This window comes from Thermobia domestica, chromosome 16, assembly GCF_964235325.1.
Source record: "Thermobia domestica chromosome 16, izTheDome1.hap1.1, whole genome shotgun sequence".
Classification (NCBI taxonomy): domain Eukaryota; kingdom Metazoa; phylum Arthropoda; class Insecta; order Zygentoma; family Lepismatidae; genus Thermobia; species Thermobia domestica.
Genome location: NC_137469.1, coordinates 44,502,444 through 44,516,480, shown reverse-complemented (window position 1 = coordinate 44,516,480; position 14,037 = coordinate 44,502,444). Strand labels below are relative to the sequence as shown.

Genomic DNA, 14,037 nt, shown 5'->3' with positions numbered 1-14,037 from the left:
CAAATATATATTAACATATACACTGAAAAAAAAGTTTGGTCAAATTGACCAAAAAATAGTTCCCGGGTACCAAATCGTTTGGTCAATATAGCGCCAACCAAACGCTTGGTCACCAGCACTAAATCGTTTGGTCACGATTTGTTTGGTTGCAGGAACCTATTATTTGGTTACCAGTACCAAATATGCATTTGGTAATTTTGACCAAATAATGACCAAACAAGTAGAATTTGGTTGGGAATACCAAAAATTTGGTTAAAATGAACGAAATTTCGTTCTTGGAACCAAATAATTTGGTTGCAAATACTAAACGCGTATTTAGTGAATTTGACCAAACCATTTGGTAGCAATTACCAAAGACTGTTGCTATAGGTACTAAACTGAAAATAATACGAGGGTTATCACAAAATTCATGGGAAATTTTTTCTAACGAAAATGGTAACAAAGCAAGAAATTTTTAAACATGCAAATGGAAAGTTAATACATATGTAAATATTACGTATAGATTGGATATAAATACATATTCCCATAATACGAACAATCATTTTTACTTCTTTTTTCTCGTGCTATATTCTGATGGAGATGTGTATGTTTACACAATTCCTTACATGTAACGTTTACGTATATGCTAACCTTCCATTTGGATATTTCAGAAGTTTTTGATGCGTGACCATTTTCGTAAGAAAGAAAAAAAAAAAGTTGCCATGACTTTTGCGGTAACCCACATATAAAGTTAGAAGTTATTGCTTCTAGTTACTAAGAACTTCTTCAAAAATAAGATTTACATATACATTTTGAAGCAACATACGAAATATGTATACGAATACATGTAAATTTAAAACTCTATGTATATGTACACAAAGTTGCAAATCAATTTTTTGAGGAAAATAGAACTATTTAATATATAAAGAATTTACACACAACATTTTTCTACAAAATCATTTTATTGTAAATAATAATAGTAAAAAAACAGCAACTGAGTCATACAGGTTTCAAAATTAAACAATGATATTAACATCTGTTAAAGTACTGAAAGTAAGATTTTTAGATCAAATTCAAAACTTCAAGAAAAAACGTAAAGAACTTAAAGAAAACTTATGCTGTAATTTTACTCCCAGTAAACAGCATTGAAGATTTTTCAAATAAATGAGAAACTAGTTGCTGAAAAACTTCGCATACGTATTTAAAATGTTAATGCAAGAAAAAAGTTTATCTACGACTTTGGTCGGAAATACATATTTACGTAACTGGGGCCAATTTAAGATAATCAGTAGAATTGTTCGCAGGAGCGGCTACAATGAATAAAACAACCGAGAAACGTCGCACACGTGTTCAGAACCTCACTATAAGTAAAGAGTTTATTTGCGACTTCGGTTGGAAAAGCCTAATTACAGAAATGAGGCCAATTGAAGGTAAGTAGAACATACTTACTTTTCCGTAATCAAACGTTTCGGATCAAATTAAAACAACCCTCTCGTATCGAGGTACTCAACCGTATGCAAAGTTCCTCGATTGTTTTATTCAATGTAGTATCCTACGATCAATTTAAATAATTACATTAATATATTGATAAATTGAGAAAACAACCAATTTTGTCACACCAAACCCTTTGTAGGCACGAAATCAAAGATATACAAAGACTGAAAAACATATAACTGAACCAGAATTCCAACCTGGAACCTCCCGCTTACCATGCAGATGCGCTACCACTGCACCATTCAGTCCGCTCCCAGAACAGCCATACATTCTTCCACCTTGTGGAACAGCATCGTTATAAAGAGTGAAAGAATGTATTGTTGTTACCGAGAGCGGACTGGGTAGCATATCTGCATGGTAAGACGAAGATCCCGGGTTCGAGTCACGGCTCAGACGCATTTCTTCACTCTTGTATGTCAAATTATCTTTTTGTGTCATCTGCATAATTAGGCGCTTCCGACCAAAGTTGCAAATAAACTTGGTTTTCTTATACTGAGGTCCTGAACACATATTCGAGGCTTGTCGGTTTATTCCTAGAATAGCATGCATGTACATGAATACATGTACATTTTCATGAAGTTCTAATACATGTACACACATATATGAACAAAGTTATAAATCAACTTTAGGAGAAAAATAGAACGAATTTAGGATATAAAGCATGTACTTACAATACTTTTCTACACAAGAATTTTATTATAACTGAGTATAGCAACTGAGCCATACAGACTTCAAAATTAAACAAAAATATTAAATTCAAAATTAAACAATGATATTAACATTTATCAACTGCTGACTGAAAATAAAATAGCATTTTAGGCCAAATATAAATCTTTTCAAAATTACATAACGAAACTAACTGTTTACTGAAGATAAAGTAACATTTTAGGCCAAATATAAATCTATGCAAAATTAAACAATGATATTAACATGTATCAACTGGTTAGTGAAAATAAAATAACATTTTTAGGCCAAATATAATCTTTATAACAAAAAAGGTAAAAAACTGTGAGAAAAGTTATAAATTTACTCCCAGCAAACAGCATTGAAGATCTTTCAAATAAATTATAAACTATTCTTAACTGAGCTAGACAACGTGCTCAAGGGTGTGGACATATGTTTTAAAACTTTTTTGTGTTTAACGCAGAATTCCCTAAGGAAGGGGAACATCTTTGGCTTCTTCTGCAAAAAGTTGTATATGACATAAGTACTCCTCACGATAAACAGACGATACACTATTGTTGGATATGATTTTTTTTTTTTTTTTTTTTTAACTGATATGAAATATCTGTAAACAATAGTGGTCGAAACAGATACAACTACTGATATTTTATGCTTGCTTGAATCACGTTTCTCTAAACAAATGTTATTTCAGTACCATGCGTTATACGTAATTGAATGAATTATATGGAATTGTTTGTAACAATGCCTGTTTGTTCAATTTGCAAATCAAATTTTATGCTAGTAGCAACACTTATCCTTCATTTAAAGCTCAAACACAGAATATCCTTCAATGGAGTCTTTATATGTATTGATGAAGGTTGTTTTCGCGAATTTCAAGGGGCCAAATCACTTAGAGTTCATTTTCGGAGGAAACACACAAATCTATATTGCAGACGAAAGTTATTTAACGTAGCTGTATGTAAAGCAGCTCCTTATTCCGTAATTGCCAACAACGAACACTCAACGAATGTCGCAGGTCTCTCGTTTCCATGAAAGGTTGAACATCACCCATTACCTGTTGGAATCAGAGAGAGGTTAACTGATCATGTTACATACTTAAATATTTTTTCTTACATATAAGAACAAAGACACTTCTTCTTCCTCAATAGTCTGAAGCATTATTTATTGTACATTTACAATGACATATGCATTTTGCGCCTATAAATATATGTTATTTTGAAGCTAAAAAATTGGTAAGTAATACTAATACTGCAAAGTTTTAAAAGCTCTTAAATGCTTTAAAAGCTGCAAAGGTTTTCAAAAGCTATTTATATCTGACTGCAAAAACGATACGTTCAAACAAGGACAGAAGTTACTAAATTACGAAAACTCGACAACTTGTCCTCAAATAGACTTAAGAACTTCCTCACTAGCATTTACCAACAGAGAATATAGAATAGATCACATTTATGCTCAGTAAGTGATTTTGGTTATTAAAATGAAATGAAATTTTTGAGTTTTATGCCCCACAGTTATGCCGGCTACGCTTAAGGAGACTGTGATGAGAAATGAATGAAATGGTGTAATGAAGAAAGTGGGAGAAAACTGGAGAACCTCGAGGAAACCCACGCACACGGTGTTAGTTCACCACAAAGTTCACTTGGTTGGAGCAAGGTTTGAACCCGGGACCTCATGCACCAGAGATGAACGGTCTATCACTGAGCCACCGCGGCCACTGTTTGGTTATTATTAAATAAATGTATCGAGTTCGTATTTGTTCACATGTAATGAAACGTCGTAGCTCAGCTTCACACTCCGAAAACAGGGTTCTTGGCGTAACCTTAATTTTCTTTCCAACGTGTGTCTTTGAAGTGTGTGTGTGGGGGGGGGGGGGAGAATTATTGGCGAGAACATTTTCATACCACTTTGAAAGGCACAAATTACTTTAGTTTACGCTACAGTCCTCCGAACTTAATGATCGGAGATAGGGGAAGAAGACCAACTCTATTAATAAACAAGTTGTTGAACCTTCGCTGTGTGATCTCCAAGCATACCCCAAAATCCCAGTCGGACTACGAACTGTGTTACGTATTCTAGAAAACTGAACCTTTCGTCCACGCCCGATACAATTGGATAATTATGGATAGCCAGCAATGAATAATAATCTACTTCTCTCTCTCGGGGGTGCGGTGTCTCATTGGTAGAGCGTTCACTTCCGGTGGTTGGGGTCCTTGGTTTGATCCCAGCTCACGCCGTGTAGACTTTGTGGTGCACAAATATCGTGCTCGTGGGTTTTCTTGAGGTTCTCCCCTTTCCTCCCACTTTTTTCATTCCACCACTTCATTCATTTCTCATCATCACCGTCTCCTTTAGCCTAACCAGCATAACCGCGGGACGTAAAACTTAAAAATTTCACTTCATTTCTTTCTTTCTCTCTCGTCCTCACGTTATTTGAAATTAACAATAAACTAAGTTATGTTTCTGTATGAAATATAATGCCAATCAGATGTTTATAAAGAGTTTGAAATGAAATGTGAGAGTTTATCTCAATAGTTTTTAAATTTTGCACTCCAGGCATGGGCCTAGTTGGCTAATAGCAAGTGCGACCCCGCTTCTGCCCCTCTTAAGATTTTCATTGCCTCTCTCCACCGAAATATTGATTTAACAGATCTAATTCTCATATTATTCATGCCCATGCCAGATCCATAAAAAGACGTAACTTTATTTTCTTAACAAAACATACGTAGTTGACACCTGATCTGGCTGACCATGATCAATCAATAGAATAAAATATACTTTACTTACATTAACATGACAGAAGAAACTATCCTGAGACTCTTTCACAGTTGGCTTCCAAATTTTCTTCGATGTTTTTATATGTGATGTTGACCTACACAGGGTACGAAGCAATAAAAGTAGTACACTGGATCTGGTATCTAAAAATAAAAATGAAAACTATACAATAGAATATAAAATAAAAAATATTTTTACCGAAATTGTTTTTTATACGCGGACTCCTGCATTATTATATCTTCCATATAAAATCTTAAAAATTATATACTATTTCGATTAAAATGCCTACCGGACGTTTGACAGTAGTTTGCAGTGGCAAATGCCCCACCCATTACAGCTCTGTGAATCAATTCCATTATTTTCTATATTAATTTTAATGCTTAATGGTTTGAAACAAATCTGCAATGTTTGTGATGGATAAGAAAGAACTATATGAATGAAAGTCATTTTGTTTTTAGTAGTGAACTATTTTGCAGTGTTATAAAAATTATATCTTTAATCATTAGTAACTCAATATGAGTGAGTTTTGTTTTACAGTTGAAACTATGGTAGACTTAAAAACTATGCCAATTTAATAACAAAACCGCAAGTAATAGACACATAACTTTCGGTTCCAATACAGGGAGAGAGAGATAATCTGTTCTTCGTGCGCTGAGTCTATAAGAAAAACAGATTTCTGCTATCCGTTATAATTATTGGGAATCAAAATTGAAACTACAATAACTACTAGTTTTTACTTCTCCCGGTTTCAGTAGAAAAAAAAAATCGGATGCTGTATGGATGCCACTATTTTACCGGAAGTAGTAGTATAGCTTTACTATTTTCGGTTTTTGTACAGAAACACCGGTTAATGTGTTTACTTTACTTGAGACGCTAAATCGAATCAGGGAAACAGTTTCTAACTATCAATAACCATGTTTGATTTATAACGATCAATGTTGAAACCCTAAACGACTGATTCATACCACTTCCGGTTTGAATAGAGGCTTATCTGGAGAAATGAGATCTACTCTTTGAATCAATGCTGAACAACTGAGTATATATTGTACGTATAGTGTCTACTACTTACAACCAATGTATAATTATTAATATGATCATTACAACATACTTGTTGCAATAAAACTGGATTCAGATAGAAAAATCTACTTCATTCATACAAGTAATTACAATTTCAAGTTAATGAAACAGAAACAAAGGAAGAATTAAAGAACACAAAAATAATATTACCTTCTGTAACACTTTCTGTGTCTAACAGACTTAAAAGTTCGACTGCTGGAGCGTCATGTAGCCGTTTCTTCATTAGTTTTTCCAATTTTTTACTGACAGAATCCCATTTCACGAACAAGGATGTATGATCAGGATATAAGTCTTTGAAATCTTGATCAATCTGGAAATGGAATTCCATTGTATTAAAACATTTACATTAATAACATTATTTCATTAATTTTTAAGAATCACAACTTCCTTTACGTGCATAAATGAAATTTCTTAACTGTAACAATTTCAATACAAACTACTAGTTACAGCGTGTACTTTTATGGACTTGGACTTGGGTTCAAATTCAACCTGCTTTCCTCTGGTGTTGTCCAACATCTTGAGGAAATTGACTTACTGGTAGCTTAAATAAGTAGACCACAAAAGCCAGAAACGTAGTGCAAGAAGATGTTACATTGACGATAATTGCCAGTTAGACCCATATTGAGGTTGTGGCATCACGGGCTTTCGTCGTGTTATAATGGTTTTTGGTTATATAGGTTAATGTAAACAAAGGTCTATTTACTCGGATAGATTAGGCAAGGATGGGGAAAGTATTGATCTGGACTTAATATTACAGGTACCATCCCGGTATTTGCTGGAATGACTGAGGAAAAATCCACGGAAATTTCAGTCACGATGACCAGATTTGAGCCCGGAAGCTTCCGAATGTAAAGCCAAGGTTCTACTTTCTGAAATAAGGCCGCTAGGGTTTCATATTAATTTGTCAAAGGACAAAGTGAAGAAAATTCTACAATATTGTTAGCGTTTATCAGACAATAAAACCACTATTTGCTATCTACTGAGTAAAAGAAAAAGACTTATTGAATCGAAAAGTACTTCATGCATTTAAAAACATCACCGTCAAAGTTTCTATTGCTGTACGTATATGCTTGGTTGGTACGCAATCACAAGAAAGATTGTTTATCAGTCATGTAAGTATTGTTCTTCTGAGATCTCGCTTTCATAAGCAAGTGACATCGTGTTGTAAGAACTCAGTTCTCAATTGTTATCTGACTGAATATGATACGTTCCTTTCCATTGCAAGGTAAAGTCAGTGCACGTGTTCGTAGTGTATGGCCACGTAATCATATGCGTCTTAAAAATGGAAACAATAATTTTAGGTTTAGAGTATTTGTTTTCAGACTTGCGATTGAGCTTTTCATCTAGTTGTTCAAAGGAAGATCGAGTTGCTAATAAACTGAACTTAATCCTTTCCCACTTTGTGTTACATGCATGTGGATGAATATGTTATAAAGAACCAGCAAAAAAGATTATTAGACATGTTTTAGTTCTTTTAATATGCAATCTAAATACAATGCAAAATGTTCACTTTTTGAAAAGGAAACTGCAAAAACTTTCCAGATTCATTGATTGCCTCTATCCTCTTTCATCACCGGAGCTAAACAGGAAGGAATCTATAGTTTGTAGTTGAATCTGAATTACTTTTATAAAATTATACACCTACCGGGCATCGAACCGATAACCACCAACCTACAGGCAGTTCAGACCTGCTTCAAGATATCTCAACATTCATGAACAGATATTACATAAGAGGACAAGGAAGTAATTCATGTCCACCATTTATATATATTTTTATTATGGTTTTATGACAACTAAGGTCTATTAGCTCACACATACAAATACCTACACTAGTATATGTCATTTCAATATTCAGTATGACTATCCTGAAGGCTTTTACTATTTTCTTGTCAAACGCGACACAATTTTAAAGAAAACTTCTGTTCTAAAAAGTACGTTATGAAAAAATCAACTTCTGGACGTGAGCAAAAGATTTTGTATGAGTGTTCTCAGCCCCAAAGAATAATTCAATGCTTGTAAATTATGGCCTATTCAGTAACAACACAGTCCTTAGTAGTAAAACAGAATGCAGGTTAATTAAATGAATCTTACCAATGTATATCCCAAAGGCTGCTTCAATGCTGGCCAAGTTGAAATTATTTCATGAACAGTTTTGCCCTCTTGCTTGCATCGAACTTTCAACGTTTTCTTCCAGTGATCAAGTACTTCCTGCCAGGGCTCGACACTATGCTTTAGCCACGCTAAGCTGTTTTCAATATCTATGCCACATTCTGAAAGAGAAGAATAAACTTACCAAACAGATCTGCATTACATTAAAAACTCAATAAATAAATTCCTATATGTTTTCAAATATCAGTTAAAATGATTCTATATTTTCATAAGCCTTCTGTACAAGTATTTATATCCATATGTAATATATAATAAAGAAAGAAATATATTTACAAAAAAAAAAAAAATGTCCTGGAACTGTTCCTGTGAAGCTGAACTTGAAATTTGCCTTCATATGGTAATCTATATTTCCGGCACAAATATCGAATGCCTTTCATCAGAATGGTTTAATTCTTCAAACATGTAGAACTGATGTAAATTACATGTTCTAGCTTAGTACTTCAATGGTATAACGTAATAGTGGTACTATATAAGTATAATGACTATCTACGACGAAGAAAGTCGCAAAAATATTTAGTAATATATGCTACTTATGATTTCTTATCAACAAAGTAACTCTTGTAATGAAGGATTTGAAGATTAAGCATACAAAATTTGGACTTGTTCAGTCTTGTAAATAGAAACACATAGAAACTAAGTATCGATTAATTTAGTGCACTATTTAATCCTTAATAGATTAGTTGGTTGCTTAACTGAAGAGTAGGTGAAAAATTTCTCGACTGTAGTTTCATGTTGTAAACAGTAAGAATATCTACACAGTCCCATTATTACCTTATACTATTGAAATACTCAGCTTGAACGCATATACACTTTACATTTTGAGCCATCCTGATGAAAGGCACACGATATTTTTGCCAGAAATACATATGAACATTGAAGAACCACGTTTTAATCTTACAGGAACACTTTCAGGTTAGTATCGACTTATATTAATGTGTTCCATACGTTCAATTAGCAGGAAAAAAAAAACTAAACCATTTTTTAAAACATGGTTCTTGCAAACCCTGGCACAAAATAGGTAAATCATTGGCAGTTTTTAAAGTATGATCGGGGCCTCGGTGGTTCAGTGGTAGAGGGTTGACCTCTGACGTGTGAGATACTTTGTTTGATTCCAAATCGCGCTAAGTGACACCGTGTGTGTGGATTTGTCGGAGTTCTCCCGAGAAGATCTTTTCATTCAAATCTTTTTCGTCAAAAGTACTTGTCAAATGTTTCCCGACCATATATCAACAGTTGATTTAGCTTCATAGGCTAAAGGAGACGGAATAAATACAAACGAATTATGATTAGGAACTTAAGAGCAGAGATGCTGTTTACCTAGATCAAATTTTATACGAAATCGAATCCGGGCATTTTCACTTGTAGTTAATAAATACTGAGGTAGTACCTTTAAGGTTTGCACCTTTTCCTCCTGTTCCTTTACAATTTTAAAGATCCTGCATATTGTGGTGTCATTTCGCTTAAATTGAAATAACCAAAAATATAACTGAATACCAATCTCCTCGCCCTCCCAGCTACTCTAGTGGATAACGGGTGTATCATTGATGTATGTGGTCCGGATTCAATTCCCGGTGTGAGCACAAAAACATTTGCGAACGTTCACTTTCATTAATCATCTGTTTACTTTAGTCTAAACGGCATAACCGTGGGACGTTACAAAAACTCTTTCAATGCATCTGATGCTTTCCTCGTATCGTGATGCAAATAAATTTTCTCGGGGTATCAGCCAGGTGATGTGTTTGTTGTGCAAAGTCTCGAGAACAGACATTGTTCTCATGATACTGACCCTGATGATGAGAACAACGTCTGTTCTCGAAACTTTGGACAACGAGCACAACACGTGATTGATATCCCGAGAAAAGTTACTTGCACCAACAAAGATGGAATAAATAACACGCAGGATGTCACCAGATTGAAAAGTGAACGCAAAAATCTTTTACATTTCGACTGATAATGAATCACATTTGCACAGTTCATATGTGCAGCATAAGTATCACTGTATCAATTGATATTCAAGTGACTTAAGACAGAACACTTACAAAATCTGTCAGCTTGAAGAGCTTCGGACTCCGAGACTCTGTAGAGAAATTTGTTTCTCGTTTCAGCATCGTATCAGTTCCTCTTTTAGTTGGTGCTGGCATGGAACAACTGCTTTCTGTAGTTTCAGATCGAACTGACACTGAGTCATCTGGCGTTGACACTGATGGTGAAGCAAATGAGAGAGAACCGTCATCTAGCACATCATAAATTTCAACTGTGTTTGCTTCTACAAATTCCTTAAATTTTGCTAAGAACTTTGCACGTATCCCTATTTTGGGAATGAACTGAGTAATTAGTTCATCAGTTAATGAATTAAATGCTGCTTCGTCGATTTCCTGTTCTGAAATGTAGATTGAAAGTTTATAATTAACCAGATATTTACTGAATATCAAAAAAGAATTATACAATGGTGAAAGCATTTAAGTTTTATTACACTACCAAGCGAAATTTGGTATGTTACGCGATCATGTGCCACACAAAGAGTATAGGAAATTGCTCACCCCAGTTTTTTTTTTCTTGGGCTTTACAGAAATGGGTGTATTTGGGCAAAGCTAAAGAGAAAAATGTTCATTGTAACTTCATGCTTCAGCTTCATACTGTAAAAGTTACAATGGTATAGAAGCAACAACAAGAATTTAAGAGCATTTTTAACTCATGCAAATAATTTTGTAATTTGGTGCATAACGAGTACCTATGGATAAGTCTAATGCTAACCGATTGTTTTCAACGACTTATGTACTTCTAACAAACAATGAAAGGTTCTATGAAGAAATCATAGCCTGTCTCCTCTCTCTCTCCTCTTTGCAATTTCTGACATTGGTCGTTTTGCTCCAAACCACAGAATTATCTTTTGGAGATAATACACTATTCTCTGAATGCTTTGAAGAATGTAATATTTTCCGAATACCTAATAGAAGTTACCTAATAAGAAGTATACACTCGAATATATATAGGGAGGGGATAGTGGTTCATGTTACGGAAGCACAATTTTGTAAAATTTACAGAAGAAATATGACATAGTGTACACAAGCTGAATTTTACGTTTACAAGTGGAGCGTTACGAGTGTCAAAGTATGACAAGTGCTATTGAAACTCGTATCATTGCAATATCCCACTTCTTTTCATATCTTTACTTACTTGTATACCCATAATCACTGACGTGCCCGCTCCCTGCGATGCCGCTTCGGCCCACCAAATTTGCTTTGCCCTGACTGTTAGATAGCATTCGCGCTTTTTAGTGCCCACCTAAATGGAAAAAAAATGAAATGAAATCTTTAAGTTTTACGTCCCACCGTTATGCCGGTGAGGCTAAAGGAGACGGTGATGATGAGAGATGAGTGAAATGGTGGAATGAAGAAAGTGGGAGGAAACGGGAGAACCCCGAGAAAACCCACGAGCACGGTGTTTGTCCACCACAAAGTTCACTTGGCGGGGGCTGGGATCGAACCCGGGACCCCAAGCACCAGAGGTGAACACTCTACCACTGAGCCACCGCGGCCCCGTAGTGCCCACCTAGCACAGGTTACTTTTATGCACTGTATATTTATGACAATCAGAAAGATTTATTTATACGCAAATCGTAAAAGAACTGTGACTTTTTCACAATTACTTCTGGTGGGGCCATCGATACTTACCTGTGATTAAGTGAGATATTTTCATGTCGCCCAGCGTAAGTCTTTTAGGGGTCACTAAGAAGTAAATTAGTAAAAATTATATTTTTTTCAACGATTATTTCGAGTGGTGTACCGAAAATAAAAATGCACGCTTTTGAAATGAAATCTTTAAGTTTTACGTCCCACAATTATGCCGGTTAGGCTAAAGGAGACGTTGATAATGAGAGATGAGTGAAATGGTGGAATGAAGAAAGTGGGAGGAAACGGGAGAACCCCGAGAAAACCCACGAGCACGGTGTTTGTCCACCACAAAGTTCACTTGGCGGGGGCAGGGATCGAACCCGGGACCCCAAGCACCAGAGGTGAACGCTCTACCACTGAGCCACCGCGCCCCCTTAAATACACGCTTTTATCAGCGTATGTCACGAGAAATATCGATTTCAAAGGTAAGGATTCTATATTTGGGTTCCATGAAATGTTCTTTCAAAATTATGCTTTAGGCTATATTTCGGATGACATTTAGTATCTCTCCCAAATCCATCGACGGCTCAGGACCCTTGTTAGAGTAAGCTGTTGTTAACTACCTCGTTTATGCGAATACCCACCGTCGCTGACGCGTTTGCTCCCTACGGACGCAAATCGTTTCTAACTGTCGGGGCCCCGCTGCTACGCTTCTGTTCTGACTCTGATAGCATAAATGGTTTTCCGTGTTCATATAGCACAAGTTGGTTAGTGTTTTATGCGTAGTTTTTTATGCTATACGTTCGCACTGTACTTATACTCATGACTACTTTATATTTACAAATAACGAATGGTAACCCCTACCAAGTAAGTCAGACTCAATACCAAGTGATCTGGAGGAGAAACTAAATAATACACCATATTTCTTCCGTAAACTTTAGAATTTTGTTCATCTGTAAACTATAAATGCACCAATTTATTTTGCAAACTACCAGCGTTAGTGTCACTTTATTTACCCCTTTCCGGAAGTATCTAGTGGTAATAGAAATTACCCCAACTCTTGCCCCTGCAATTTTATACCCTGCTCTAGTGTCGTCAATGCCCCCCTTATCTATATGTAAGGGCAAGGTTTAACTTAATAATGCCCGCTCCGGGTGGTATACCGGTACTCACTTTGAAGCGAGAAATTCCTCTCTATTAATTCTATGAAAATGGATCAAAAATTCCCTAACCTTAAGCTAATCCGTTCCTACTCTTACCTTACTCTAATGTACCCTACCCTACTCTATTCTACACCCTTTGAAAGCGGTTCTACATATCGATGCGCAGCTGGGGCGTGCATTGTAAAGTTTACCAAAGGTGTATTTGATACGCCAAATTTACAGCTAATAGAATAAGTACATATGAACTAACAGCAAAATTAATAGCCTATATACGAAAAAGTACACTTACCTTGAAACATGTCGATTAGCTGCGGTAAATTCCAGCTTCTTAATAAATTTATAACATAGGCATCCATTACGTCGTTGAAAAGTGAAAATTACTCGTTGAGAAAGTTGTATAGTGCAAACCAACCTCATTTACACACAGTTCTTTTACTTCCAAGACATGTCCCTTATGATTGTTGCCCTACGTTTTCTTTTCCTTTTTATTTTTACGGTATAAAGCGCTAATGCGATCCACACTTTCGTAATCGAAATGTTTACACAGAATGCAAATAAACACATGTGACGTTGTAACTAAACATTTTGGTCAGGAAAACCAAATAATTACCAAATCAGTTAAAATTTGGTTCGCATAACCAAATTAATCAACCAAATGTTCTGACCAAAAAATATAGTGTTCATGACCAAACACGTTTGGTCAAAATGACCAAATTTTGGTTAAATTAACCAAAAAAACTGACCAAATGCTCTGACCAAACAAATTTGGTATTCCTGACCAAGCCCTTTTTTTCAGTGTAATAAGAAGTACCCATACATAAAAAAATGCTCCATTTCATTAGTATATGAAATCAGTTTTGATTTTCTTCTTGGCAATCAACTTGTCAATAACTCTTCTGAAATTTAGTTTCTACATTTTTTTTTTCTATGTTGATACTATAGCTAACGCACTTTGACTATTTTGAGCTACGATACTCCTTTAAATGCTTTTATATTCGTTAATATGGTAAAAAACAATTTTCAGTTTTCTGAAGTCGATCTCGGATTATTTACTATGATTTTCATTAATTTTGTTAGTAAGACTA

The 14,037-nt window shown here is 35.2% G+C and overlaps 1 protein-coding gene across 1 annotated transcript; it reads right to left on the bottom strand.

The window, feature by feature from the left end:
• Positions 1-928: 928 nt before the first annotated feature.
• LOC145673051 (uncharacterized) lies at positions 929-13,745 on the bottom strand. The gene is made up of 5 exons (XM_081742391.1): positions 13,242-13,745; positions 8,098-8,276; positions 6,157-6,316; positions 4,942-5,072; positions 929-3,211 (listed from the first exon to the last, which is right to left on the bottom strand). The coding sequence occupies exons 1-5, from the start codon at positions 13,306-13,308 to the stop codon at positions 3,101-3,103; spliced, it is 648 nt and encodes a 215-aa protein (XP_081598517.1). The 5' UTR covers positions 13,309-13,745; the 3' UTR covers positions 929-3,100.
• Positions 13,746-14,037: the final 292 nt, after the last annotated feature.

Excerpts from the sequence above, each read along its gene's own strand:
- LOC145673051 (XM_081742391.1), bottom strand. The coding sequence starts at position 13,308 with ATGGATGCCTATGTTATAAATTTATTAAGAAGCTGGAATTTACCGCAG. Across the intron at positions 8,277-13,241 it reads GCTAATCGACATGTTTCAAG|AATGTGGCATAGATATTGAA; the intron begins GTAAGTGTACTT and ends CTTCTCTTTCAG. Across the intron at positions 6,317-8,097 it reads AGCCTTTGGGATATACATTG|ATTGATCAAGATTTCAAAGA; the intron begins GTAAGATTCATT and ends TTCCATTTCCAG.